Source organism: Apodemus sylvaticus, chromosome 9, assembly GCF_947179515.1.
Source record: "Apodemus sylvaticus chromosome 9, mApoSyl1.1, whole genome shotgun sequence".
NCBI classification, from domain to species: domain Eukaryota; kingdom Metazoa; phylum Chordata; class Mammalia; order Rodentia; family Muridae; genus Apodemus; species Apodemus sylvaticus.
The window spans coordinates 58,908,110-58,933,026 of record NC_067480.1 but is presented as its reverse complement, the minus strand read 5'-3'; the positions used below and the strand labels follow the sequence as shown (position 1 = coordinate 58,933,026).

Sequence of the window (24,917 nt, the reverse complement as noted above, 5' to 3'; positions counted from 1 at the left end):
CTCTCTCTCTTCCTCCCTCCCTCCTCCCTCCCCTCCTCTCCCCTCCTCTCCCCTTTTTTCCTCACCTATCCCCTCCCCTCTTCTCCTATCCCCTCCCCTCCCCTTTTCCCTCCTCTCCCCTCCCCTCCCCCATCTCTCTCTCTCTCTCTCTCTCTCTCTCTCTCTCTCTCTCTCTCTCTCTCTCTCTCTCTCTCTCCCCCCTCTCTCCCCCCCCCCCAATTATCTACATTCAGAAAATGTTAAGAATACTGGCACCACAGTTCACTCAGATTTGAGATATGTCTTCAGGACAGTCTCACGGAATTATTCATGATAGTGCCATTTGGACTTTCCTTAGGCCACAGAAAACAGATGTGTTGTCTCAGCTCACTTACACAGCTGTAGCCTGCTTGTAGCAATGAGTTAAGACAGAATTGAGTGTAACATTAGAAAAATGTAGGATTTGCTTTTCAAGTTTCATGTGTTCTCTGATTTTTTTATTAAAACATATGACATCTTTCTCCACTCATTATTTTCCTTGTAGATAAAAGTTAAACAGCTAGAAGAACAGCTGCACTCATTTACTGAAACCAGGTTGCAGAACGACCATCTACACAAACTGAATAAGACTTTAGAGGTCAAATATGCTCAGGTATGACTAATGTCGGCAGAAAGCGGCTGCTATGATCCGATGGTGCAGGTTCCGATGAAGCTGTTCCAATGGTGCAGGCTTGAGGCATTGCTTGGTGCCTCTCCCCTCCCCCCACAGTCCTGCAAAGGTGTCTGCTTTTGACTCAGCTTAAACCTCCACTGTGTGTAAGATTCTGCTGAGACATAGAGGGAGTTATAAAGATGCCGTCACCAGAACCAGAATGTTCAGCATGCTGGTCTTTCTAAGTGTAACATCCATGAAAGTTTGTTGGACAGGGAGCTCTCTTTGCCTTTCAGGACAAAACATGTTGTTTTTATGACCACGCACACGGATCATTGTTATGTATTTCATAAGCTCAAAGATTTTTTAATTTGAGCCTTAACTTTTTTCGCAAATGTGAGGAACAAGTATCTTTGTTTTTTGAATTGTAGGCAAACTCAGAGCTGAGTGCCAGCAAGGCATATCTGCAGCAGACAGAAGCTCGCCTGAGAGAGGTATTGGTAGTGAATATGAGTAGCAGCTTACTTAGTGCAATGGCTGGAGAGGAGACACCTGATGTAGGTCATGTAACATTTCAGTAAATGAGTCATTAAGCAAGCAAAGTATAGAAAGTGCTTAGTAAGGAATTGCACCCATGAATATTTACTGAAAGAAAGCAATTCAGTTCACTGATTACAAATTTAGCATATTTGTATCTATGCTACAAATGATAGCATTTTTACAATGATTGTAAAAATCTTTAACTCATAAGCTGAATCCTCTGTGACTTTGTGTTTAAATACCAACTAATGGTATGTCTTCACATGGAATGCCCAGGGGGTTCTAACCAACTGACTCTGCTGATGAGTGGTGAGGTCACAAAGCTCTAAGAGGCTGCCATTAGCGATAGTGTCCTGGGGACGCTCAGGTTGCAGCCTGCTTCTTTACTAGGTCATAGAAAGCAGCGTGATTCTTTTCATTCTTGAAGCCAAGGAATATATTTTCCAGCGTCTTCCTAAACTTTCTACTATTCTTCCTACTAAAGTGGGTAGTCCTTGAAAACCAAGCCTTGGGTTTACTTGATACTGCTACTTGTAACTAGCAATGCCTCCAAGAAGAAGGAAGTCTCCAGAGAGGCCCACATCTTCTAAATCCCTCGAAGGCTCGAGGTTTTATGTCAGTAATGTAAAGGAGAGGGTTGCAGCAGTTGCCTTGCCCAGTGTTGTTCCAAACGTGACGCGCAGAGTGAGCTTTGCACCTACCTTGCCTTCCATGAAAATGTCTCAGGAGATGGGAGACTCCAGAATCTCTCTTAAGACTCTTTTAAATGCTATTAAAACCATGGAGGGAAGGCTAGAAGGCAAAATAGACATTCTTGCCTCAAGACCCTTGCTAAATGAGGAATCATCAAATTTTCTTAAACAGGATTCGGTAAGTGAAGATCACATTGAGTCTTTTGTTTTTAATTGGTTATTTTATTTATTTACATTTCATGTTTTCCCTCTTCCTGTTTTCCCCTCCACCACCCTCTCCTTTGCCTCTGTGAGGGTGCTCCTCCACCCACTCACCCACTCTTGCCACACTGCTCTGGCATCCACCTACCCTGGGGCATCAACCCTCCACTGGACCGTGGGCTTCCCCTCCCATTGATGCCAGATAGGGCTATGGCTACATATGCAGCTGGAGCCATAGATCCCTCCACTTGGTTGGTGGTTTAGTTCCTGGGAGCTCCAGGTGGTCCGGTTAGTGGATACTATTCTCCCTGTAGGATTGCAATCCGCTTCAGCTCCTTCAGCCCTTCCTCTAGCCCTTGGGGCCCTCAGGTTCAGTTTGATGGTTGTCTGTATTTGTATCTGTATTGGCCAGGTGCTGGCAGAGCCTCTCAGGGGACAGCCATACCAGGTTCCCATCAGCAAGTGCTTCTTTCTTGTCATTAGCATAGTGTCAGAGTTTGGTGTCTGCAGATGGGGTGAATCCCTAGGTGCTGCAGTCGCTGGATCACCATTCCTTCAGTCTCTGCTCCAACTTTTTATCCCCGCATTTCCTTTAAACAGGAACAATTCTGGGTTAAAGATTTTGAGAGGGGTGTGTGGCCCCATCCCTCAAGTGGGGGTATTCTCAACAGGTTCTCTGTCCACCTGGTTGGTTATTTTGGCTAATGTCATCCCACTGGGTCCTGGAAACCTCTTGCTTACCTGGCATCTGGGACTTTCTAGTGGCTACCCCCAGTTCCCCATCCCCAGTTTCTACATATTTCTATTCACTTTCCTGACCCTCTGTACTCCTGTCCCTTTCCTCTCATACCTGATCAAGCACCGGTGGTGGTGCACGCCTTAAATCCCAGCACTTGGGAGGCAGAGGCAGGCGGATTTCTGAGTTCTAGGCCAGCCTGGGCTACAAAGTGAGTTCCAGGACAGCCAGGGCTACACAGAGAAACCCTGTCTCGAAAAAAAAAGAAAGAAAGAAAGAAAGAAAGAAAGAAAGAAAGAAAGAAAGAAAGAAAGAAGAAGGAAGGAAGGAAGGAAGGAAGGAAGGAAGGAAGGAAGGAAGGAAGGAAGGAAGGAAGGAAGGAAGGAAGGAAGGAAAGAAAGAGAGAAAGAAAGAAGAAAGAAAAAGGAAAGAAAAGAAATATAGAAACATGGTTGTAGCAAGAATTTTGCCAATGATAAAAACTAATTATGTAAATTAAAACAATCAGTTTTGCTGTCACATAATTTCATTTGTGTCATAGAAAGTTGGTTTAATAACAACCGACTTTTCCAAAACAAGCTTTGATATTTTAAAATTCAAAATTTATGCATAATCATAATTTGAATTGAAATGATTGGCTAAAGATTGCTGTTAAACTAGAAACATATTGATATAAGAAGAACATTTAGAAATATTTTGGAGTAAACTGGTTAAAACACCAACCTTTGCTTCATATTTACAAACAGTAACTACCATAGCTTATCTTCCAAAGGAGTTGTGTTTATATAGTCTCAGAATTTTTGGTGGTGGAAATACATATAAAAATAATTAGGGAAATACAAATAAAAGCAGAATGAACTACTCCCAAACACTATTGGAAATGTTCGATCTCGTTGTATTGGTTTCCGGGTTTATGTCAGAGGCTAGCAGCTTATGCATATGCAGCTTTCTGTATGTCAGTTACACCTCAGGAAAGCGCTGTAGGAAGAGCTATGTGAATGTAGTACCTGAAAGAGACTGACCTGCTAAGATGGGCACCATTTTTGAAAGGAAAGAAGCAGAAAGAACAGGTGAATGCATGTCAGGGAATGGCTGGGAGGGGACGGAGCAAACATAAAAAGGTGTGAGGAGCAGTTCTGCAGCCTGCTCATCCAGGACACTCAGATACTCTGTGGGATCAAACTGCACAGAACTCTGTACGTGCACGTGCACACACACACAAACACAGACACAAACACAGGCACACACTCACACAAACACAGACACACACTCACACAAACACAGACACACACAGACACAGACACACACACACACACACACACACAAACACAGACACACAGACACACACAAATGAAAGTTGAGAAGGAGCCAGTTGAGTTCTATAACCTGGGTGGTGGTAACATGACAGTTTGAACCTCAGGACATTCTTTGTATTATTTTATACCGTTCTGGGCTCTACAGTTATTTTGAGATAATGTTTTAGGAAGAGTAGCATGCTAATCTGAAGTTATAGTGCCCATGTATGAAAGTTGTCTCATGCTTATAAAGTCCTAGTGTTTATGCCTTCTGGATTTTATTATATTAATTATCCATTTACATTTTATTCTTCTTTCCTACCTTATCCTCGTTTCTTCCATCTTCCTACTTTTTTAGGCCCCTTCCTTCTGTATACTCCTGTTTATACAATTTTTTTATACATTTAAGTTTAGATTTCACATAAGTGAAATATTTTCCTTTCTCTTTGGCTTATTTCACTTAATACAATGATATCTACTCACATACATTTACTGCAGATAGCACAATTCCATTCTTCTTCATGGCTGAATAGAATACGCTATGACTTTTCTTTAGTCATTCATCTTTTTCTTTTCTTTTCTTTTCTTTTTTTATTTACATTGCAAATGATTTCCCCTTTTCTGGGTCCCCACTCCCCACAAGTCCCAAAAGCCCTCTTCCGTCCCCCTGTTCCTCCATCTACACCTTCCCACTTCCCTGTTCTGGAATTCCCCTGTACTCTTGCACTGAGTCTTTCCAGAACCAGGGGCCACTCCTCCATTCTTTTTGGACATCATTTAGTTTGTGGATTATGTCCTGGGTATTCAAAGTTTCTAGGCTAATATCCACTTATCAGTGAGTGCATACCATGATTGAGCTTTTGAGACTGGGTTACCTCACTTAGGATGATGTTCTCCAGTTCCATCCATTTGGCTAAGAATTTCATGAATTCATTGCTTCTAATGGCTGAATAGTACTCCATTGTATAAATATACCACATTTTTGGTATCCATTCCTCCATTGAAGGGCACCTAGGTTCTTTCCAGCTTCTGGCTACTACAAATAGGGCTGCTATGAACATAGTTGAGCATGTGTCCTTATTGCATGCTGAGGAATCCTCTGGATATATGCCCAGTAGTGGTATAACAGGGTCCTCAGGAAGTGGCATGCCCAGTTTTCTGAGGAACCGCCAGACTGATTTCCAAAGTGGTTGCACCATCTTGCAATCCCACCAGCAGTGGAGGAGTGTTCCTCTTTCTCCACATCCTCGCCAACACCTGCTGTCTCCTGAGTTTTTGACCTTAGCCATTCTGACTGGTGTGAGGTGAAATCTCAGGGTTGTTTTGATTTGCATTTCCCTAATGATTAATGATGTTGAACATTTCTTAAGGTGTTTCTCAGCTCTCTGAAGTTATTCATGTGAAAATTCTTTGTTTAGCTCCGTACCCCACTTTTTAATGGGGTTATTTGGCTCTCTGGGTTCTACTTTCTTGAGTTCTTTGTATATATTAGATATTAGCCCTCTGTCGGATTTAGGGTTGGTGAAGATCCTTTCCCAGTCTGTTGGTTGACGTTTTGTCCTTTTGACGGTGTCCTTTGCCTTACAGAAACTTTGTAGTTTTATGAGGTCCCATTTGTCAATTCTTGATCTTAGAGCATAAGCTATTGGTGTTCTATTCAGGAACTTTTCCCCTGTGCCCATGTCCTCCAGGGTCTTCCCCAGTTTCTTTTCGATTAGTTTCAGTGTGTCAGGTTTTATGTGGAGGTCCTTGATCCATTTGGAGTTGAACTTGGTACAAGGAGATAAGAATGGATTGATGCGCATTCTTCTGCATGCTGACCTCCAATTGAACCAGCACCATTTGTTGAAAAGACTATCTTTTTTCCACTGGATGCTTTCAGCCCCTTTGTCGAAGACCAAGTGACCATAGATGTGTTGGTTCATTTCTGGGTCTTCAATCCTATTCCATTGATCTGCTTGCCTAATATTGTACCAATACCATGCAGTTTTTATCACTATTGCTCTGTAGTAGAGTTTAAAGTCTGGGATATTGAATCCCCCTGAAGTTCTTTTACTGTTGAGAATAGTTTTAGCTATCCTGGGTTTTTTGTTATTCCAGATGAATTTGAGAATTGCTCTTTCTAGCTCTATGAAGAACTGGGTTGGGATTTTTATGGGAATAGCATTGAATCTGTAGATTGCCTTTGGCAAGATGGCCATTTTAACTATATTAATCCTGCCAATCCACGAGCATGGAAGGTTTTTCCATTTTCTGAGATCTTCTTCGATTTCCTTCTTCAGAGATCTGAAGTTCTTGTCATATAGGTCTTTCACTTGTTTGGTTAGAGTCACCCCAAGATACTTTATGCTGTTTGTAGCTATTGTGAAGGGGGTCATTTCCCTAATTTCTTTCTCAGTCTGCTTATCCTTTAAATATATAAAGGCTACTGATTTCCTTGCCTTCACTTTCCTTCACTTAAGTATTCAATCATATCATCTGCAAATAGTGATAGTTTGACTTCTTCCTTTCCAATTTGTATCCCTTTGACTTCCTTCTGTTGTCTAATTGCTCTAGCTAGGACTACAAGAACTATATTGAAAAGATATGAAGAGAGGGGGCAGCCTTGTCTAGTCCCTGATTTTAGTTGGATTGCTTCAAGTTTCTCTCAATTTAGTTTGATGTTGGCTACCGGTTTGCTGTATATTGCTTTTACTATGTTTAGATATGGGCCTTGAATTCCTGTCCTTTCTAAGACTTTTAGCCTGAAAGGATGCTGAATTTTGTCAAATGCTTTTTCAGCATCTAATGAAATGATCATGTGGTTTTTTTCTTTGAGTTTGTTTATGTAGTGGATAGCATTTATGGATTTCCTTATATTGAACCATCCCTGCATCCCTGGGATGAAGCCTACTTGATCATGGTGGATAATCGTTTTGATGTGTTCTTGGATTCGGTGGGCAAGAATTTTATTTAGTATTTTTGCATCGATATTCATAAGGGAAATTGGCCTGAAATTCTCTTTCTTAGTTGGATCTTTGTGTGGTTTTGGTATCAGCGTAATAATGGCTTCGAAGAAGGAGTTGGGTAGTGTTCCTTCTGTTTCTATTTGGTAGAAAAGTTTGAAGAGTATTGGTGTTAAGTCTTCTTTGAAGGTCTGATAGAATTCGGCACTGAAACTATCTGGTCCTGTGCTTTTTTTGGTTGGAAGCCTATCTATGACCCCTTCTATTTCTTTAGGGGTTATGGGTCTGTTTAGATGGTCTATTTGATCCTGGTTTAATTTTGGTAATTGGTATCTGTCTAAGAAAATGTCCATTTCCTCCAGATTCTCCAGTTGTGTTGAGTACAGGTTTTTGTAGTAGGATCTGATGATTTTTTGAATTTCCTCGGTTTCTGTTGTAATATCTCCATTTTCATTTCTAATTTTCTTAATTTGGATACTTTCTCTGTGTCCTTTGGCTAGTCTGGCTAAGGGTTTATCTACTTTGTTGATTTTTTTCAAAGAACCAGCTTTTGGTCTTGTTGATTCTTTTTATGGTTCTCTTGGTTTCTACTTGATTGATTTCAGCCCTGAGTTTGATGATTTCCTGTCTTCTCCTCCTCCTGGGTGAATTAACTTCTTGTTCCAGGGTTTTCAGTTGTTCTGTTAATCTTCTAGTGTAACCTCTCTCGAATTTCTTTTTGGAGGCACTCAAAGCTATGAGTTTTCCTCTTAGCACTGCTTTCATTGTGTCCCATAGATTTGTGTATGTTGTGCCTTCATTTTCATTAAATTCTAAGAAATCTTTTATTTCTTTCTTTATTTCTTCCTTGAACAAGGTATCATTGAGTAGAGTATTGTTCAGTTTCCATGTGTATGTGGGCTTTCTGTTGTTTTTACTGTTACTAAAGACCACTTTTACTCCATAGTGATCTGATAGGAGGCATGGAATTATTTCAATCTTCTTATATTTGTTAAGGTCTGTCTTGTGACCAACTATATGATCTATTTTGGAGAAGGTACCATGAGGTGCTGAGAAAAAGGTATATTGTTTTGCTTTGGGATAAAAAGTTCTCTATATATCTGTTAACTCCAATTAGTTCAAAGCTTCAATTAGTTTCATTGTCTCCCTGTTTAGTTTCTGTTTTCCTGATCGGTCCATTGGTGAAAGTGGAGTGTTGAAGTCACCCACAATTATTGTGTTAGGTACAATGTGTACTTTGAGCTTTAGTAAAGTTTCTTTTATGAATGAGGGCGCCCTTGTATTTGGGGCATAGATGTTCAGGATTGAGAGTTCTTCTTGTTGGATTTTTCCTTTGACCAGCAAGTAGTGACTTTCCATGTCTCTTTTGATGACATTAGGTTGAAAGTCAATTTTATCTGAAATTAGAATGGCAACTCCAGCTTGTTTCCTGGGACCATTTGCTTATAGAATTGTCTTCCAGCCTTTTACTCTAAGGTAGTTTTTGTCTTTGACATTGAGGTGTGTTTCCTGTATGCAGCAAAATGTAGGGTCCTGTTTACGTAACCAATCTGTTAGTCTATGTCTTTTTATTGGGGAATTGAGTCCATTGATGTTAAGAGATATCAAGGAGTAGTGGTTATTGCTTCCCATCATTTTTGATTTTAATTTTATACGTGTGTAGTTATCCTCTTTGGGTTTGATGAAAGGAGCTTAATATCCTGCTCTTTCCAGGGTATAGTTTCCCTCGTTGTAATGGTGCTTTCCCCCTATTATCCTTTGTAGGGCTGGGTTTGTAGAAAGATATTGTGTAAATTTGGTTTTGTCATGGAATATCTTGGTTTCTCCATCTATAGTAATTGAGAGTTTCGCTGGGGATAGTAGTCTCGGCTGGCATTTGTGTTCTCTTAGAGTCTGCATGAGCTCTGCCCAGGATCTTCTAGCTTTCATGGTCTCTGGTGAGAAATCTGGTGTAATTCTGATATGTCTTCCTTTATATGTTACTTGGCCTTTTTCTCTTACTGCCCTAAGTATTCTTTCTTTGTTTAGTACATTTGGGGTTTTGATTATTATGTGACGGGAGGTATTTCTGTTCTGGTCCAGTCTGTTTGGAGTTCTGTAGGCTTCTTGTATATTCATGGGCATCTCTCTCTTTAGGTTAGGGAAGTTTTCTTCCTTGTTGAAGATATTTGCTGGCCCTTTAAGTTGTAAATCTTCACTCTCATCAATACCTATAATCCTTAGATTTGGCTTTCTCATTGTGTCCTGGATATCCTGGATATTTTGGGTTACAAGCTTTTTGCATTTTGCATTTTCCTTAACTGTTGAGTCCATGGTTTCTATGGTATCTTCGGCATCTGAGATTCTTTCTTCTATCTCTTGTATTCTGTTGTTGATTTTTGCGTCTATGGTCTCTGATTTCTTCCCAAGGTTTTCTATCTCCAAAGTTGTCTCCCTTTGTGCTTTCTTAGTTGTTTCTACTTCTGTTTTTAGATCCTGGAAATTTTTGCTCAGTTCTGTCATTTACTTGTTTGTGTTTTCCTCTAATTCTTTAAGCTATTTTTGTGTTTCCTCTTTCATGACTTCTGCCTGTTGATCAAGGTTCTCCTGTATTTCTTTAAGTGATTTTTGGTTTCCTCCTTATTGACTTTTGTATTGTCCTGAATTTCTTTCAATGATTTTTGTGTTTCCCTTGTAAGGGCTTCTAATTTTTGATCCATTTTCTCCTGAATTTCTTTAAGTATGTCCTTCATGTGTTCCTGTACTAGCATCATGACCAGTGATTTTAAATCCAAATCTTGTTTTTCTGGTGTGTTGGGGTATCCAGGACTTGCTAATGTTGGAGAATTGGGTTCAGATGCTGCCATAATGCCTTGGTTTCTGTTAGTAACATTCCTATGTTTGCCTTTAGCCATCTGGTTCTCCCAGGGGTTAGATGGTCTTATTGTCACTGGCTGGTGCTTCAACCTACTGTAGATCTTTAAGATTATCTCTGCACCACTGGATGAATGGGTTTCTTCTGGCACAGATTACTGATATGCTGGCTTCCTCTTTTGTGCCTTTGGAGCCCTTCTCAGTCTTGCCTCAAGCAATGCTATACTTAGGTTGTCAAGGTCAACCAGGTGTTAGCTGTCTGCTCTATTATGGAGGGAAGAAGTTGTGGTGGGGGTCACTCCCTCTGTTGATTCTCACATAGGACACAGGTCCTGCTATGGACTGGCTTGCAGATGAACCGCCTATGTGCTCAGTTCCTGAGTTCAGGCAGACACCTGGTGGTTTGCACCACCAGAAATCTAAAGCTCAGGGTGTTACAGTACCTAGTGATCCTTTTGTGTCCCTGCAGATAGCAAATATGGCTGCAGGCTTCTCTCCTTCCACAGCTTCCTGGGCAGGATACGGCCCCAGCCAGGAGGGCTGGCAGGCAAAAGCCGCCTAAGTGCTCAGTTCCTGAGTGCAGGCAGACCCCTGGCGGTTTGCACCACCAGAAATCTGAAGCTCAGGGTGTTACAGTACCTAGTGATCCTTTTGTGTTCCTGCAGACAGCAAATATAGTCATTCATCTTTACGGGGATGTGGCCTGGCTTTTTGTCTGAACCATTGTGACTAATCTTCAGTATTATGGATGTACGGCATCTCTGGCTTGCTTAGATTCCTTTGTGTGTATACTCAGTGACAAAGTGGATTTTAGTTCTTTCAGAAACATGGTGCGACTTTCCATAATGGGTGCACACGTTTATATTCCCATTAGCAGCGAGAGAGGTTTTCATTTTGCTACGTCCTCACGAGTGCTTGCTGCCGCTTTCCCTTGGTGACAGCCATTCCTAGTGGGGTGAGATACACTCTTCAGGACACTTCACCTTAGCTTTCTCTGGTGACTGAGGGTATTGAGTACTTTTCACATATTTATTGCCACATATATCTTCTTTTGAGAACTGCATGGTCAATGCATCTGCCCTTGTATTGATCAGATGATTTGGGATTTTGTTAACTCTTTGAATCCTTTATAAACTTTTAAGTATTAACCCCCATCATCGCTCTAGCTGTCGGGGTCTTCTCTCCTGGTGATGCAGTTGCCTCCCTCCGGGGCTGGCTCCTTTGTTTTGCAGCATTTTAATTTCTTACAGTCCCATTTGTCAGTTCCTGGGATTAATCCCGAGCTATCAAAGTGAGTCCTTTTCATAAAGTCACATATCTTTTTATTACACCTATTTGTGAAGTGGGGGGTTATACATTGTTATAATTCATATGTGAAAGCCAGAGGGCAAATTGCAGGAGTGGGTTCTCTTCTACCATGTGGATCCTAGGTTCTAACTCAGGTCATAGGGCTTGTTAGCAAATAATGACATGAGACTTCTAGTATAGTTTATAGCTTTTGCTGGGGCAGTCTCCCAGCTACTTTTTTTTTTAAGTGAAAGGGGATTTATTTTGTTTCAGTTTCACTGGATTGCAGTTCACCAAGGAGGAAATGAATGGTGACAGGAACATGTGATAGTGGGTCTTCATATGGTGAGGACCCATGAACTAGAACAAAATTAGGAGCTCCTGTGACTCTCACAGCTTAACCCCGGTAGCTAGTGTAACATAGGTACCCGTCAGGTTCTGTGTCTGAAGTGTTAACCACCTGTGAATGAGCTGCAGCTCTGAGAATCTAATGCAGTAGTGCAGCAATGACTCGCACACATAGAAATGTTATGTAAAAGTCAGTATTTTGTAAAATTATGCATTAATAATTATAGTTGAAAGTAAAAAAACACAATTCATTGAATATTAGGAATTACATGAACACTTTGCCCTATTATACATTGAATCAATATTTTCCTTAACATATTACTCATTTGACTTTACTGAGGGAGGGACTCCAGAGCCTTGCATCAGGACCACTTGCATCAGTGATGAAAGCTATAAATAGTGTTTAAATGGCTCCGTTATCTTAGCCTACAACCCACCACGTGGATGCCCCTTTCATGCCACTCTCAATTTTCTATCTTCTGCTTTCTTCTCTCTTCATCACTCCTGTCCCCACATGTTAGGAAGTAATTTCCCCTGCTGAGCCAGCGTGACAGTCCTATTCTCATGTTTTGGGTAGTTGTGTATGCATGTTGCATGTTAAGCCTTTATTTCTTAAACATATATATATATGTCCATATATACATATATTACATATATCTATACATAGACACACACACATATATATATACTCATACACACACATACACACACACACATGTTGGTAATATGTGCTAAATTACATCATTTTTGATTACATCATCTTTACCCTTCCCTCTTCTTTTCTCACTTCTTCCATGCTTCCACTACCACTTTCAGAATTTGTGATCTTTTCATTATCATTAGCACATGTGTACATAAACAGAGCCTGCTGAGTCCACTTGGTGTGGCCCGTATGTACCACGTGTTTGGAACTGACTGCTTAGGATTACGTAACTTTTCAGAGGGTCTTCTCTTGAGAAGACTGATTTTTCCTTCTTAGCAGCCATTAATCACCCCTAGCTCTTCATCTAGGAGTCGAGTCCCATGAGATTCTCCATCCATGTTGGCATGTCAACTGGTGTTGTCATTGTTCAGGTCTTTTTTAGGTGACCACATTGTTCAGGTTCAGTGTCACATTTATAAGACAGTGTCCCCACAGCAGACGCTGAAACTCTTAGATTCTTTCTGCCTCTTGTGTGTTATGGTCCCTGAGTTTTAGGTGTAGGAGTTATATTTTAGGTGTATCAATTGGCACTGGCACCCATAGTCAGTTGTCATATGCATTTTGACCAGATATGTGTTTCTATAATGGTCTCTGTACTGTAAAGAAAGACTCCTTGATGAGAGCTTAGGTCTACACTTATCTATGGGTATAACATGGTGGGACATGTATTTAAAATGTAAACTATTCTGGTTGAGGATGGTGGCAGTGGTAGTTTCTCCTCAAGGGTCCATGACTTAATCGGTCATAATGTGCTTTCCCCAGGTTTTCCTCTAGCAGTTTCAGAGTTTCTGTCAAAAACTAAAACCATTCGAGTTGATTGTACAGATGGATAGATTTGGATCTACTTTCATTCTTCAACATATGTGTATCCAGCATTCCTGGAGTCATTGGTTGATTGTCTTGAGTTTTTATCAGTGTATGTTTGTCAACTTTGTTGAAAATCAGTGATTGTCTATGTTAATTTCTTAGTCCTCTCTTTTATTTAATTGATCTGTATGTCTGTTTTGTGACAGGTGCGTGCTATTTCCATCATTGTAGATATAGTATGACTGAAAGCAGGTATTGTAGCCAGGCAGTGGTTGCGTATGCCTTTAATCCCAGCACTCTGGAAGGCAGAGGCAGGCGGATTGCTAAGTTCAAGGCCAGCCTGGTCTACAGAGTGAGTTCCAGGACAGCCAGGGCTATAAAGAGAAACCCTGTCTCGAAAAAACCAAATCCAAAAAAAGAAAACCAAAAAAGAAAGAAAGAAAGAAAGGAAGGAAGAAAGAAAGAAAGAAAGGAAGGAAGAAAGAAAGAAAGAAAGAAAGAAAGAAAGAAAGAGAAAGAAAGAAAGAAAGAAAGAAAGAAAGAAAGAAGGAAAGAAAGAAAGAAGGAAGGAAAGAAAGAAGGAAAGAAAGAAAGAAAGAAAGAAAGAAAGAAGAAAGAAAGAAGAAAGAAAGAAAGAGAAAGAAAGAAAAGAAAGCAGGTTTTGTGATATCTCCAGTGGTTTTGCTCTGTATTTTCTATTCTTGTATTTTCTAGTTTTGCAGAAAATGCTGCTAGAATTTTGGTGGATATTTTGGGAATCTGCAGATTGCCTCTGGTTAGATTGCTGCTTTTATAATGGTAGTACTCTGTGAACATAAGCAAATTTTCTATATTATAGTGTTTACTTCTAATTCTTTTTATAAAAGTTGATCTGTTTTTATTTGATTGATTGATTGATTGATTGATTGATTGATTGACTGACATTTTTACCAGGGTCTCAGTGTGTAGAACTAGTTATATGCGCCACTAGTCTGGAACTCACAGAGACCTGCTCCCCCTGCTTCCGTGTGCTTGGGTTGCAGGCAGTACACTATGACACCATTCCTTTCTTGAGTCTTTTAAAGTTTTCATTGTAAGAGTCTTTCCATTCCATTTAAATTTATTCCTAGATATTATTTTTAAGATATTCTAGAAAGGAATTCTTTTCCTAATTTTTTCTCCAGATGTGCTTATTACTGATACATAGCAAAGTCCCTGGTTTTTATAGGTTGATTCTACATCCAGATATCATGTCAGATAGGTTTATCGGATCTGAGACTTTTCAGGAGGGATTTTTAGGGTCTTTAATGTATAGGGTCTATCTCTATTAGTTTCTTATTGCCGTGAGAAAAGCAATGTCTAAAATGAAGGTGTTGTTGGGGTGCTTAGGTTCAGGGTAAAGTCCATTCTGGCAGATGGCATGACGGAGTTCCTTATAACAGGACTTACAACAGAGTTCCTTACAACTAGGACTCCTCGGAGACCAGGAAGCAGAGAGGAGACGATGCTGGTCCCCATTCTCCTTTTCATGAATCTTACACCCCATTGCTTAGGATGGCGCTGGCCACATTCAGGATGGGTTTCCCTCAGCCAAACTTCTCTCCAAACACATTCACAGACATACTTAGAGTTATGTCTTTTAAATATGTGCAAGTGCATATATGTGTGCATGTGCATGTACATGTAGAGACCAGAGATTAATATCTAGTGTCTCCTCACTCTTTGTCCATCATAGGTTTTGAGACAGAATTTTATGGAATGTAGAGTACATGGATAGCCAAGCTAGCCAGCCAAGCCCACAGACTTCTCTGGTCTCTGCCTACCCAGCCTTGGGATTTACAGGTACATGCTACTGCACCTTGATTTTATGTGGGGGCTTGGGACCAAACCATGTGCTTGTGTGGCAGACACTTGCTAACTATACTATCTTCCCAACTCCTTGAGTCTAAATTCAGCCAGGTTGAAAGTGAAGGTTAATTTTGTCACAGGATTGATCATATTTCTATAGGCAGGAGTTTTTTGACTGCTTCCTGTCCATTTTTTTTATTTCCTTCTCTCCTCTTATTACTCTAGCTAAAACTTCAAATATTAACTTAAAAAAGAATAGAGTATGGTCACCTATAAAGGTTTTAAGAAATCCATTCAATTTTTCCTCATTTAATGTTTGCTATAAGCTTATTATATATACTCTTTATTATGTTGACATATATTCATTCTATACCTAGTTCTTCAGAGTTTTGGTCATGAAAGAATATTGAACCTGGTCCAAAGCCTTTACTCCGTCTATTGTCTGACAGTATAATGTTTATCTCTGAGTCTATGTGCTGTGTCTCATTTATTAATTATGTATGTCTAACCATCCATGTATCTCTGGAGTCAGAAACTAACTTGATTATTGTGTACAGTGTTTTTCATGTGTTACTGAATTTGATTTGCAAGTGTTTTATGAAGAATTTCTATGTCTGTGTTATTAGGAAAATTGGTCTTTTTATTGTTGTTATGTTTGGCTTTTATTGTTGATATTTGTTACAGTCTGTCATTATATAGAACAGGCTGGCCTTAACTCAGAAATCAGCCTGTCTCTGCTTCCCAAGAGCAGAGATTAAAGTCAGGGACCACCATGCCTAGCTTTTATGTGTTCTTACCTACTTCTATATTAGGGTACTAGCTGGCATTGTAGAATGACTTTGATGTTCTTTCAGTTTCTGTTGTATACAATAACTTGAGGAGCATTGGTATGTTTTTGGTGTTTTGAGACAGGGTTTCTCTGTATAGCCCTGGCTGTCTTATTTCTTCTTTTAAGCTGAGGTGGAATTTGGTGGTACTCCTTCCCGTCTTGGTTTCTCTTGCTGGTTTCTCTTTTGGTTCTTTGTGAATTTCATATCATGCACCATAATCCCACTCATCTCCCCTTCTTCTCATACATGCCCTTCACCCTTCCTTCCCTCCAGCAGAAGAAATGAAAATCTCATTGTAGACACTAAAATGGGTCTCAATGGATCCCACTGTTTACCTGTCCACACTTCTTTGCCTGCATATATATGTTCATTACAATGAGTCATTGGTTTGGTATGAGTCCTCTGGCTTCTGCTATATTATCAGTACTGGAACCTCACTGAGACACCTCTTGGATATCCTGTTGCTGCCTTACATCATCCAATACTTTTAGAACTGTAAGACTGGCTCCTTTGTGAGACTGCAGGAGTTTATCTATGGGGTAGATGTTGGGGTGAGTGAATCCAAAGCCCTGGGATCCGGGCCTGAGAAGTATCTGAGCTAGGCAGTCCCGCTAACTCTCTCTTTCCTACTCCGCTTTCCTACTTTCACGTTTGGTGCTGCCTCATCTGGGCCCACACCATCAGGGCCAGCTTTACTGGAATGCCAGGTGTGCTGCCAGGTGAGAGGCTAAGGTGGCTCTCCTGCTCTCCATCCCTTTAGGTTGGCTCTCCTATACACACACACACACACACACACACACACACACACACACACACACACACTCACACACACATACTGCCCAGCCAGGGCAGTCTCTGCCCTGCTGCCCAGGTGACGCACAGGGCCCACCCATTCTCCCAAGTATTGCAGATAGTGAGGGGCAGGACCAGTTCTCCCACTCTCATGTCCCCAGGGCCATCTCCCCTGCCTGCCTAAGGTGGTCAGGGTGGAAGAAGAGGAGGGGGTCTTCCCCTGGTCCATGCCACTGCACAGCAGATAAGAGTCAGGATCAGCTCTCTCACACCCAGGCCAGCTCCCTACAATTCCCTGTCCAGGGCCAGCTCTGCTGTGCTGCCCAGGCAAGGTGCTGGGAGAGTATTTATTACTACTTCAATCCCATTGTTCATTAGAGATCTATTTGGTTGTGTTTCATTTTGTTTTATTTTGTTATATCTTGAATTAATTTATGTATTTTTTAGAAATTTATCCAATTATTTATCTTTATTTTTACATTTTTTCTTTTTTCTTTGTTTATTTGTTTATTTGTTTGGTTTTTTTTTTTTTTTTTTGAGACAGGGTTTCTCTGTGTAGCCCTGGCTGTCCTGGAACTCACTCTGTAGACCAGGCTGGCCTAGAACTCAGAAATCCACCTGCCTCTGCCTCCCAAGTGCTGGGATTAAAGGCGTGCGCCACCATGCCCGGCCAATTTTACATTTTTTATTGAATATATTCTTCATTTACATTTCAAATGTTATACTCTTTCCCCCCTCCCAGAAAACCCCCAACCCATCATCCTACCCTCTCCCTCCAAGAAGACGCCTCTCCTCCCAACAACACCTCCCCCCTCCCCTGCTCGATTTCCCCATGCGGGGGCATCTACTGAGCCTTCATAGGACCAAGGACCTCTCCTCCCACTGATGCCAGACAAGGTATTCCTCTGCTACAAGGAGATAAGAATGGGTCAATTTGCATTTTTCTACATGCTGACCTCTAGTTGAACCAGCACCATTTGTTAAAAATGCTTTTTTCCACTGGATGTTTTTAGCTCCTTTGTCAAATATCAAGTGACCATAGGTGTGTGGGTTCATTTCTGGGTCTTCAATTCTATTCCACTGATCTACCTGCCTTTCTCTGTTCCAATACAATACAGTTTTTTATCACTATTGATCTGTAGTAGAGCTTGAGGTCAGGGATGGTGATTCCCTGAAGAAGTTCATTTGTTGTGGAGAATAGTTTTCAATATCCTGGGCTTTTTGTTATTCCAAATGAATTTGCAGATTGCTTTTTCTAGCTCTATGAAGAATTGATTTGGAATTTCGATGGGGATTGCATTGAATCTGTAGATTACTTTCTGTAAGATGGCCATTTTTATTATATTAATCCTGCCAATCCATGAGCATGGGACATCTTTCCATCTTCTGAGATCTTCTTCGATTTCTTTCTTCAGAGACCTGACGTTCTTGTCATACAGATCTTTCACTTGCTTGGTTAGAGTCTCAGCAAGTTATGTAATATTATTTACGACTATTGCGAAGGGTGTCATTTCCCTAATTCCTTTCTCAGCTTGTTTATCCTTTGAGTAGAGGAAGACTACTGATTTGTTTGAGTTAATTTTATATCCAGCCACTTTGCTGAAGTTGTTTCTCAGGCTTAGGAGTTCTCTGGTGGAGTTTTTTGGGTCACTTAAGTATACATACTATCATATGATCTGCAAGTACTGATATTTTGACTTCTTCCTTTCCAATTTGTATCCCTTTGACCTTTTGTTGTCTAATTGCTCTAGATAGAACTTCAGGTACTATATTGAATAGATAGGGAGAGAGTAAGCAGCCTTGTCTGGTCCTCAATTTTAGTGGAATTGCTTCAAATTTCTCTCCATTTAGTTTGATGTTCGATACCAGTTTACAGTATATTGCTTTCACTGTGTTTAGGTATGGGCCTTGAATTGCTGATCTCTTCAAGCCTTTTAACATGAAGGGATGCTGAATTTTGTCAAATGTTTTTTCACCATCTAATGAAATGATCATGTGGGTTTTTTTCCTTTGAGTTTTTTTTTTTTTTATGTAGTCAATTACATTGATAGATTTCCATATATTGAACCATCCCTGCATCCCTGGGATGACGCCGACTTGATCATGGTGAATTATCATTTTGATGTATTCTTGGATTTGGCTGGCAAGAATTTTATTGAGTATTTTTGCATCAGTGTTCATAAGGGAAATTAGTCTGAAGTTCTCTTTCCTTGTTTGGTCTTTGCTGGGCGTTCCAATGACACAGCTGTGTTTCTAAACCCAGTGAGTCCAAGTTGGACCCTATTAGGTAGAATAATCATTTTGGTTTTCCATTTGCTTCAAAAAATAGATATTTATACATATTTCCCCAGTAAAAGTCTTGCAACAACTGCTGAGATTAATGTGCATTATAATTCTGTTTAGTGTGTTAGATGTATGGTTCATTTTAACTGCTTTTTTTTAATTCAATATATTTTTTATTTACATTTCAAATGATTTCCCCTTTTTTGGTCCCCCACTCCCTGAAAGTTACATAAGCCCCTTTCCCTCCCCCTGTTCTCCAACCCACTCCTTTCTACTTCCCTGTTCTGGTATTGCCCTATACTGCTCTGGTTTTGCCTTATACACTGAGTCTTTCCAGAACCAGGGGCCACTCCTCCGTTCTTCTTGTACCTCATTTGATGTGTGGATTATGTTTTGGGTATTCCAGTTTTCCAGGCTAATATACACTTATTAGTGAGTGCATACCATGATTGATCTTTTGAGACTGGGTTACCTCACTTAGTATGATGTTCTCCAGCTCCATCCATTTGCCTAAGATTTTCATGAATTGATTGTTTCTATTGGCTGAATAGTACTCCATTGTGTATATATACCACATTTTTTGCATCCATTCTTCTGTTGAGGGATACCTGGGTTCTACTCTTTGGTTGGTTGTTTATTCCCTGGGAGCTCTAGGGGGTTTGGTTGGAAACCTTTTCATTTTCTTCAGTCCTTTCTCTAACTCTCCATTGCAGACCCCCTGTGCCATCTAATGGCTGGCTGCAAGAATCTGCCTCTGAATTTGTCAGGCTCTGTCAGAGCCTCTCAAGAAACAGCTATATCCAACTCCTGTCAGCAAGCAATCTTGGCATCCACAATAGTATCTAGGTTTGGTGACTATATATGGTATAGATCCACAAGTGGGCCTGTCTCTGGATTGTCTTTTCTTCAGTCTATGCTCCATACTTTGTCACTGTATATCCTCCCATGGGTATTTTGTTCCCCCTTCTAAGAAGGACCAAAGCATCCACACTTTGGTCTTCCTTCTTCTTGAGCTGCATGTGGTCTGTGAATTATATCTGGGATATTCTGAGCTTTTGGTCCAATATCTACTTATCAGTGAGTATATACCATGTGTGTTCTTTTGTGATTGTGTTACCTCACTCAGGATATTTTCTAGTTCTATCCATTTGCCTAAGAATTTCATGAATTCATAGTTTTTAATGGAGACATTTTCTGTATCCATTCCTCTGTTGAAGGACACCTGGATTCTTTCCAGATTCTGGGTAACATAAATATGGCTGCTATGAATATAATGGAGCATGTGTCCTTGTTTATGTTGGAGCATCTTTTAGGTATATGCCCAGGAGCGGTATAGCTGGGTCCTCAGATAATACTATGCCCAATTTTCTGAGGAACCACCAAACTGATTTCCACAGTGTTGTACAGCTTTCAATATCACCAACAATGGAGCAGTGTTCCCCTTTCTCCACCTCCTTGCCAGCATCTGCTGCCACCTGAGTATTTGATCTTAGCTATTCTGACTGGTGTGAGGTAGAATCTCAGGGTTGTTTTGATTTGCATTTCCCTGATGACTAAGGATGTTGAACATTTTTTAGGTGCCTCTCAGCTATTCCATATTCCTCAGTTGAGAATTCTTTGTTTAGCTCTGTACCCCATTTTTAATAGGGTTTTTTGTTTTCTATGTTTTGTTTTTTTGTGCTTTTTCAAGATAGGGTTTCTCTGTGTAGCCTTAGCTGTCCTAGATCTCACTCTGTAGACCAGGCTGGTCTCAAACTCAGAAATCCACCTGCCTCTGCCTCCCAAGTGCTAGGATTAAAGGCATGTGCCACCACTGCCCAGCTTTTAATAGGGTTATTTGGCTCTCTGGAGTATAACTTCTTGATTTCTTTGTATACATTGGATATTAGCCCTCTATCGGATGTAGGATTGGTAAAGATATTTTCTCAATCTGTTGGTTGCTGTATTGTCCTATTGATAGTGTCCTTTGCCTTACAGAAGCTTTGCAATTTTATGAGGTCCTATTTGCCTATTGTTTTCTTAATATTTTTATTTTCTATATTCTTTGTTTATATTCCCAATGATTTTTTTTAATATTTTTATTTTCTATATTCTTTGTTTATATTCCCAATGATTTCCCGTTTCCCAGATCTCCCCTCCCCATATGTCCCATAAACCTTCTTCTCTCCATCCATTCTCCAGTCACCTCCCTCCTTTTTCTCTGTCCTTATATTCCCCTCCAATGCTAAATCAATCGTTTCTAGGATCAGAACCCTCTCCATACTTCTTCATGGGAGTCATTTGTTATGCAATTTGTGCCTTGGGTATTCAGGGCTTCTGGGCTAATTAATATCCACTTATCAGAGATTGCATTCCATGTGTATTCTTTTGTGATTGGGTTACCTCACTTAGGATGATATTTTCCAGATCAAATCATTTGCCTAAAAATTTTGTGAATTCATTGTTTCTAATTGCTGAGTAGTATTCCACTGTGTAAATATAACACATTTTCTGTATCCATTCCTCCTTTGAGGGACATCTGGGTTCTTTCCAGCTTCTGGCTATTATAAATAAGGCTGCTATGAACATAATAGAGCATGTGTCTTTGTTGCATGCCGGGGAATCCTTTGGGTATATGTCCAGAAGCTCCATGTACTAAACTTCACTCCAAGTGGATCAAGGACCTCCATGTAAAACCAGACACACTGAAACTAATAGAAAAGAAACTGGGGAAGACCCTTGAGGACATGGGCACAGGGGAAAAGTTCCTGAACAGATCACCAATAGCGTATGCTCTAAGATCAATAATTGACAAATAGGACCTCATAAAATTACAAAGTTTCTGTAAGGCAAAGGACACTGTTAAAAGGACAAAATGGCAACCATCCATTTTGGGAAAGGATATTCACCAACCCTACATCTGATAGAGGGCTAATATCCAATATATACAAAGAACTCAAGAAGTTAGACCCTAGGGAAACAAATAACCCTATTAAAAATGGGGTACAGGCCAGGCAGTGGTGGCGGCACACACCTTTAATCCCAGCACTTGGGAGGCAGAGGCAAGTGGATTTCTGAGTTCGAGACCAGCCTGGTCTACAGAGTGAGTTCCAGGACAGCCAGGGCTACACAGAGAAACCCTGTCTCGAAAAAGAGCAAAAAACAAAAAACAAAAAAAAAAATGGGGTATAGATCTAAACAAAGAATTTTCACCTGAAGAAATTCAGATGACCGAAAGGCGCCTTAAGAAGTGCTCATCATTAGTCATTAGGGAAATGCAAATCAAAACAACCCTGAGATTTCACCTTACACCAGTCAGAATGGCTAAGGTCAAAAACTCAGGAGACAGCAGGTGTTGGCGAGGATGTGGAGAAAGAGGAACACTCCTCCACTGCTGGTGGGGCTGTAAGATGGTGCAACCACTTTGGAAATCAGTCTGGCGGTTCCTCAGAAAACTGGACATGACACTTCCGGAGGACCCAGCTATTTGCCTATTGTTGATCTTAGAGCATAAGGCATTGGTGTTCTTCAAGAAATTTTCCCCTGTGCAGATATGTTTACAGCTCTTCCCCATTTTCTCTTCTGTTGGCTTCAGTGTATGTGGTTTTATGTGGAGGTCCTTGATCAACTTGGACTTGAGCTTTATACAGTGAAATAAGAATGAATCACTTTGCATTCTTCTCCATGCTGACTGCCAGTTGAACCAGCACGATTTGTTAAAAACGATGTCTTTTTTCCACTGGATGGTTTTAGCTCCTTTGTCCAAGATCAAGAGACCATAGGTGTGTGGGTTCATTTGTGGATATTCAATTCTGTTCCATAGATCTACCTGCCTGTCTCTGTACCAATACCATGCAGTTTTTATCACAAGTGCTCTGTAATACAACTTGAGTTCTGGGATGATGATTCACGCAGAGGTTCTTTTATTATTGGGAACAGTTGTTTGTTTTTTGTTTGTTTGTTTGTTTGTTTGTTTTTTGCTATCCCAGATTTTTTTGTTGTTGTTATTTCAAATGAATTTGCAAATTGCTCTTTCTAACTCTATGAAGAATTAAGTTGGAATTTTGATGAAGATTGCATTGAATCTGTAGATTTCTTTCTGCAAGATGGCCATTTTTACTATGTTAATCCTGCCAATCCATGAGCATGTGAGATTTTTCCATCTTCTGAGATCTTTGTTTTCTTTCTTCAGAGACTTGATATTCTTCTCATACAGATCTTTTACTTGCTTGATATTTTATATTATTTGTGGCTATTGTGAGGGTGTGTTTTCCTAATTCAAAATTCTCTCTATTGAGTTTGATGTTGACTACTGGTTTGCTGTATATTGGTTTTACTATGTTTAGGTATGGGCCTCAAATTCCTGATCTTTCCAAGACTTTTACCAAATACTTTCTCAGCATCTAATGAAATGATTGTGTCAGATTTTCTTTGAGTTTGTTTATATAGTGGATTATGTTGATCAATTTCCAGATATTGAGCCATCCTTACATCCCTCGAATGAAGCCTACTTGGTCATGATGGATGATTGTTTTGATGTGTTCTTAAATTGTGTTTGCAAGAATTTTATTGAGTATTTTTGCATCAATATTCATAAAGGAAATTGGTCCAAAATTCTCTGTTAGGTCTTGGTGTGGTTTAGGTATAAGCATAATTGTGTCTCTTACAACGAATTGGGTAGTATTCCTTCTGTTTCTATTTTGTTGAATAGTTTGATGAGTATTGGTGTTAGGTCTTCTTTGAAGGTCTGATAGAATTCTGCAGTAAATCCATCTGGTTCTGTGAGGGTTTTTTTTTTTTTTTTTTTTTTTTTTTTTTTTTGGTTGGGAGACTTTTAATGACTGCTGCTATTCTTTAGGGGTTATAGGACTGTTTAGATGGTTTATCTGATCCTGATTTAACTTTGGTACCTGGTATCTGACCATAAATTGTCTATTTCATACATATTATCCAGTTTTGTTGAATATAGGCTGTTGTAGTAGCATCTGATGATTTTTTTTTTAAATTTTCTCGGTTTCTCTTGTTGTGTCTCCCTTTTGTTTCTGATTTTGTTTATTTGGATACTAGCTCTGTGCTCTCTGGTTAGTCTGGCTAAAAGTTTATCTATCTTGTTGATTTTCTCAAAGAACCAGCTCCTGGTTTTATTGATTCTTTGTATAGTTCTTTTTGTTTCTACTTGGTCAGTTTCAGCCCCGAGTTTGATTGTTTCCTGCCCTCTATTCCTTTTGGGTATATTTACTTGTTTTGTTCTAGAGCATTCTGGTGTGCTCTTAAGCTGCTAGTGTATGCTCTCTCCAGTTTTGGAGGCACTCAGAGCTATGAGTTTTCCTCTTAGCACTGCTTTCATTGTGTCACATAAGTTTGGGTACATTATACCTTCATGTTCATTAAATTCTAAACATTCTTTAATTTCTTTATTTCTTCCTTGACCAAGTTATCGTTGAGTAGAGTGTTGTTCAGCTTCCATGCGTATGTGGGCTTTCTGTTGTTTTTGTTGTTATTCAAGACCAGCCTTAGTCTGTGGTGATCTTATAGAATGCATGGGATTATTTCAATTTTCTTGTACCTGTTGAGGCCTGATTTGTGACCAATTATTCAGGTCAGTTTTGGAAAAAGTATCATGAGTTGCTGAGAAGAATGTATATTCTTTTGCTTTAGGATAAAATGTCCTGTAAATATTTGTTAGATCCATTTGGTTCATAACTTCTGTTAGTTTCACTGTGTCTCTGTTTAGTTTGTTTCCATGATCTGTCCATTGCTGAGAGTGGGGGGTTGAAGTCTCCCACTCTTATTATGTGGGGTGTGATGTGTGCATTGAGCTTTAGTAAAATTTCTTTTATGAATGTGGGTGCCCTTGGATTTGGAGCAGAGATGTTCAGAACTGAGAGTTCATCTTGGTAGATTTTTCCTTTGACCAGTATGAAGTGTCCTTCCTTATCTTTTTTGATAACTTTAGGTTGAAAGTCGATTTTATGCGATATTAGAATGGCTACTCCAGCTTGTTTTTTGGGACCATTTGCTTGGAAAATTGTTTTCAAACCTTTTACTCTGAGGTAGTGTCTGTCTTTGTCACTGAGGTGTGTTTGCTGTATGCAGCAAAATGCTGCGGTCCTGTTTACATATCCAGTCTGTTAGTCTCTTGTCTTTTTATTGTGGAATTGAGTCCAT

The 24,917-nt window shown here is 40.0% G+C and overlaps 1 protein-coding gene across 1 annotated transcript in view; it reads left to right on the top strand.

The window, feature by feature from the left end:
* Ccdc150 (coiled-coil domain containing 150) overlaps positions 1 to 24,917 on the top strand; it is a 126,410-nt gene that overhangs the window by 77,017 nt on the left and 24,476 nt on the right. The window contains exon 16 of the mRNA XM_052191833.1: positions 524 to 631. Coding sequence (XP_052047793.1) covers positions 524 to 631 — 108 coding nt within the window. The remainder of the gene's footprint in view (positions 1 to 523; positions 632 to 24,917) is intronic.